Source organism: Eimeria acervulina, genomic scaffold (genome assembly GCF_000499425.1).
Source record: "Eimeria acervulina Houghton genomic scaffold, Eah_scaff170, whole genome shotgun sequence".
NCBI lineage: Eukaryota > Apicomplexa > Conoidasida > Eucoccidiorida > Eimeriidae > Eimeria > Eimeria acervulina.
In genome coordinates, this window is record NW_013550143.1 from 41088 (window position 1) to 46140 (window position 5053).

At 52.3% G+C, this 5053-nt stretch overlaps 1 protein-coding gene across 1 annotated transcript in view; it reads left to right on the top strand.

Moving 5' to 3' along the window:
• EAH_00022950 (glycogen synthase, putative) overlaps positions 1-5053 on the top strand; it is a gene marked incomplete at both ends in the record, with an annotated part of 17191 nt that overhangs the window by 5807 nt on the left and 6331 nt on the right. Inside the window, 10 exons of the mRNA XM_013396894.1 lie at positions 204-334; positions 663-749; positions 925-1085; positions 1289-1392; positions 1904-1999; positions 2218-2286; positions 2507-2523; positions 2665-2725; positions 2821-2925; positions 3281-4577. Coding sequence (XP_013252348.1) covers positions 204-334; positions 663-749; positions 925-1085; positions 1289-1392; positions 1904-1999; positions 2218-2286; positions 2507-2523; positions 2665-2725; positions 2821-2925; positions 3281-4577 — 2128 coding nt within the window. The remainder of the gene's footprint in view (positions 1-203; positions 335-662; positions 750-924; positions 1086-1288; positions 1393-1903; positions 2000-2217; positions 2287-2506; positions 2524-2664; positions 2726-2820; positions 2926-3280; positions 4578-5053) is intronic.

A 5053-nucleotide genomic window follows, 5' to 3' on the forward strand; every position in this document is an offset into this window, starting at 1 on the left:
GCAAACCCTAAACCCTAAACCCTAAACCCTAAACCCTAAACCCTACTCCGTTGTTTATACCTGAGGGTTTAGCGGGCGGAGTTCGCCGCTTCTTTCCAAGCCAAGCGCATCCGCTTGTGCGTAGCATTTTTGTTTGCAGCGTAATGAGAGTGGGGGTTTAGGGTTTAGGGTTTAGGGTTTAGGGTTTAGGGTTTGGGGTTCAGGGATTGACGGATTGAAGCTCCTTAATAGCTGCAGCGCCCCTGAGGTGCTGCTCGCAAATGAAGCAGCATTAAACCGCCGCGATGCTGATGGGCAGTCTGCATATTCTCCAGAAGAAATCATAACTGGCCAGGTCTAGCTGCAAACCCTAAATCCTAAACCCTAAACCCTAAACCCTAATGGGACCCTTACAAGGCCCCTCGGACGCCGAGCCTGCCCGCCAACTTCATTCGCAACAGCTCCCCAGCCTCCTGAGCTGCAAATACACTCACAATGTTTATTGGGGGCATAGGCATTATTTAGGGTTTAGGGTTTAGGGTTTAGGGTTTGCGGTTGCTGCTCTGGACGCGGCCACCCAAAGCTCGCTGAGATCCTGGCCTAAGTTCCTAAGCATGGATACACGTTACTTACGGTTAAGGGTTTAGGGTTTATGGTTTAGGGTTTAGGGTTTGGGCGCTCAGGTGATAGTGCCGGGGACACACAATATGACGGGTTACTGGAGTTTAGCGAAGTCTGCTCGGTTTTATCCAAACCCATTCCTGGTGAAGGTGAGTTAGGGTTTAGGGTTTAGGGTTTAGGGTTTAGGGTTTAGTATGGTTCCATAACGAATTTTAGTAGGGTTTACTCGGGTTTGCTAGGCCCTAGTGGGATTTAGGGTTTAGGATTTAGGGTTTAGGGTTTAGGGTTTAGGGTTTGGAGGTATGTGTATGGGTGCTTCTGCAGTTGTGTCGGAGTGTATGGGCAGAGAACCCTAACTTCCTGCTGCTGGCTGAGGCATCTGCTGCTGTAGATCAGGGTTTAGGGTTTGGGGTTTGCAGTGCTTGTGGGGTTTCGTCTAATCAACGGTCTCGCTTTTGCCCCTCTTGCCGCGCCGCTCTTCCGGGGTCAGCCTAAACCCTAAACCCTAAACCCTAAACCCTAAACCCTAGGCTCTGCTTCACCTTGTAGGGGGGTTGGGGATGAGGCGCCCACAGCGGCCTGTTCAAAGCAGCGACTCAGAACACGAAGGCTTACGCCATAGAGTTTAGGGTTTAGGGTTTAGGGTTTAGGGTTTAGGGTTTAGGGTTTGGGGTTTGAATATCTGCAGGAAGCTCGCCTCACAGCGGGCAGACACCACAGCGGCTCTTTTATCTCGGAGTGGTTTGCTGCCGGTGGTGCAGCACGTTGCGTCTTTAGTTCCTTCTGTGCTAAGTACGCTTAGGGTTTAGGGTTTAGGGTTTAGGGTTTAGGGTTTAGGTATAGAATGGAGGAGGGGTTTCTGCTGGGGAAGACAGACTCAGAGAGATCCGAAGACACCGCGAATGCGCCTAACGGCATAAAAAAGGGTTTAGCCCTTAAGATGTTCGCATTCTAAACTTAAGGTTTTATGGTTTAGGGTTTAGGGTTTAGGGTTTCGGCTGTACAGGCGGGCATGTCTCTGTGGCTTCTCTCTTCAAGACCCTGGGCAAACAACACTCAGCACTGCCGCCTGGAGGAACCTTGCTTCAGGCACGCTAGGGTTTAGGGTTTAGGGTTTAGGGTTTAGGGTTTGTGTGTGGCCTTGTAGGAGGCTTGGGGGATTTGATTGTAGAGGATTTAATAATTAGTGTTTAGGGTTTAGTGTTTAGGGTTTGTGTGGGGCCCTGTTCGACGTTGAGAGGGTTTGCTGGTGAATGATTCAGGGTTTAGGGTTTAGGGTTTAGGGTTTAGGGTTTGCGTTCAGCTTTCATGCGGGCCAGCGTCTCCTCTGCCTCTGCTGTCATACAAGAAAGCCGCGTGGGCATATCAAGACCTTCTATGTTTCCTTCCGGATTCCTTCGTGACAGGTATCAAACCCTAAACCCTAAACCCTAAACCCTAATTCTTAAGCAGGAGTGTGTAAGGGCTTCGCAGTCTGCGAACCCTTGGCTTTCGCTGGGGATTTGTGCAGTCCCTAAACCCTAAACCCTGCCCCCCTCGGCACAAGAGTAGGCCGGCTAAGGTAACGAATTAGGGTTTAGGGTTTAGGGTTTAGGGTTTAAGATGATTGGTGTGCAGTTGCTGGAGAGGTAGAAGGAATGGTATTCAGGATGGGAGTTCCGAACTTCTTTGACCCGAATGAACGCTGTAAACCCTCACGACCCCAAACCCTAACCCTAAACCCTAAACCCTAAACCCTAAACCCTAAACCCTTAGATCTATCCAAAGTTATCAAGGTGCCGCTGGGATAACGATGCTACAGACATTTGAGGGTTGTTAGCTGCTGCGCTCTATTTGCTGTTGCAATCGGGTTTAGGGTTTAGGGTTTAGGGTTTAGGGTTTGCTCTTGTGTGGGTTCATTGTGCAGCGGACGGCAGTGGCAGGGTGTGCACGCTAAACCCTAAACCCCCGACAAGAAAGAAGTTATTGCAGGCCTCTCTTTCTCTCATCCCTCTCCCTTGCAGATAGGGTTTAAGGTTTAGGGTTTAGGGTTTAGGGTTTAGTCGCGGTGTGCTGTGCCTGCAGACCCAAGGGAACGGCGCCTACCCATGTAGCAGTGCGTCTGCTGATCCGTGTTGCTGTGAGGGTTAAGGGTTTAGGGTTTAGGGTTTGGGACCGTGGAAGCGTTGCTTAGGGTTTAGGACTTAGGGTTTAGGGTTTAGGGTTTAGGGTTTGCTGCAGAGCTAAAGCTATTGGAGCGCTTCCTCGGGCCTCATGGCTTTGAGCGTATTACCCAACTGCCTGACAGAGAGACAGAATTCTTGCAAACCCTCGGAGCCTCAGCGGGTGTGTAAACCCTAAACCCTCATGCAAACCCTAAACCCTCATGAAGTTCTTTTATCGTTTCGTTTCCGTTCTAGGGTTTATGGTTTACGGTTTAGGGATTGCTAGTAGGGTTTATGGTTTACAGGACCTGTGTTTCTTTGGTTGCTAACGGGTTAAAGTATAGGGTTTAGGGTTTTAGGGTTTAGGGTCTTAGGGTTTTAGGGTTTAAGGTTTAGGGTTTGTGTTTATAGCGTGTGGTTTAGGGTTTGTGCTTGTGCCGTCTTTTGTGTTTTGTATTATGCATATGAAGGTTTGTAGTTTGTGTCTTAGGGTTGGTAATTTAGGGTTTAGGGTTTAGGGTTTAGGGTTTGTGCAGGTCAATTATCTTCTTTAGCTGCTCGCTACGGGAGGCTGCGAGAGCTCCGCAGCAAAGAGAAGTGTTTGCTGCGAGGCGTTTTAATCCCTTTAGAGGTGCTTCAGCCAGACGGCTGCCCTCTGAGCTGTCTGTACACCCGGCAGCAGCAGCAGCAGCAGCAACAGCAGCAGCAGCAGCAGCAACGCAAAAGCGCGACGAGAACCACCACAAAAGTACCGCCGCAGCAACAGCAGCACCATCACCAGCAGCAGCACCAACAGCAGCAGCACCAGCAGCAGCAGCACAGACACAACCACAAAATGCAGCAGCAGCAGCAGCAGCAGCAGCAGCACAAGCTTCAGCAACAGGGGTCGCTCCGCTCTAAGAAGCCGCACCGGTCGTCAGAGACAGCAGGAGCAGCAGCGGCAACAGCAACTGCTGCTGCAGCTGCTGCTGCAGCACCGAGCAGCAGCAAGAGAGTGAGCAGCATTCTCAGTTTCTTTGCTTCCTCCCCACACTCGCGAGCGCGGCGCAGCCGCCACCGCCGCCGGACCAGCAGCAGCAGCAGCAGCAGTAGCAGCAGCAGCAACAGCAGCAGCTGCAGCAGCTCCCCTATAGGTACAAGCGACCCTTCTAGCATGCCAACAGCTGTCTCCGTGTGGGGTAGCGACGGCAGCAACTCAGACTGGGACTCCTGCAGCACGAGCACCAGCAGCGAAGACCTGCTGCTGCAGCAGCAGCAACAGCAGCAGCAGCAGCAGCAAAAAGCTGTAGAAGGCCCAGTTGTTGCTTTTGCAAGAGTTGATAGAGATCTGCTGCTAGAACAGGCAGGCTTCTTAGCCAGGAGAGTCTTCACACATGAGAACCAAAGGCTAGACAATCTGCTGCTGCTGCGGCAGCAGCAGCAGCAGCAGCAGCAGGTGCTGCAGCAAGAGCCGCAGCAGCAGGAGCAGCAGCAGCAGGTGCTTCAGCAGCAACAACAGCAGGAGGAGGAGCAGCAGCAGGTGTTGGCGCAGCAGCAGTTGTTGCTGCAGCAAGTTCAAGAGCAGCAGCAGGATGTGATGCTGCTGCAGGGCAGGCATGTCTTGTGTCTCTTTGTTATAAACCTGACCGCCCAAACAATTTGCGATAAGCGGCTGCTGCTGCAGCCCCTCGCCCCCTTCTTCCAAAGGCTGCCTCTTAGCGAACAGCAAACTTTGTGCTGCGGAAGAACGAGGCAGACAAGTCGTGCTGCAGCTGCTTCAGCACTAGCAGCAGCAGCAGCAGCAGCAGCAGCAGCAGCGGGGAGTGGTGTCTGGGCAGCAACATTATGCCTAATGTGATGCCTCTGCAGGAGCTGCTCGAGCAGCCACTTGCACTTCCTCCTTTGAAGCCGTTCTCTTCTTTACACCGAGCTTTCTGTCTCCTTCCTATATGCGATATGAGGCCCCCTCTATATTGTTTGATGCCAGCAGGGATGCTGCAGCAGCAGCAGCAAGACGCTGCAGCAGGAGCAGCAGCGCTAGCAGCAGTTCAAGCAGCACATGGCTTGAGACGCAAAGCTAACGATATATTTGCTGCTGCTTGTCTTCGCAAGCTGCAAATCAAGGAACAGCCTCCCTCTTTCCTGTCTCCCCTCCCTGTTGCTGCTGCTGCTGCTGCTGCTGCTGCTGCTGCTGCTGCTGCACCAGCAGCAGCAGTTGTTTCTCCCTCGGCTGGAGAAGCAGCAGCAGCGTCAGGCGGCAGCTATTCTTTCGCATTCAACAGTCAGAGAGAGTTTGCTGCTGCTTCTGCTGCTGCTGCTGCTGCTGCTGC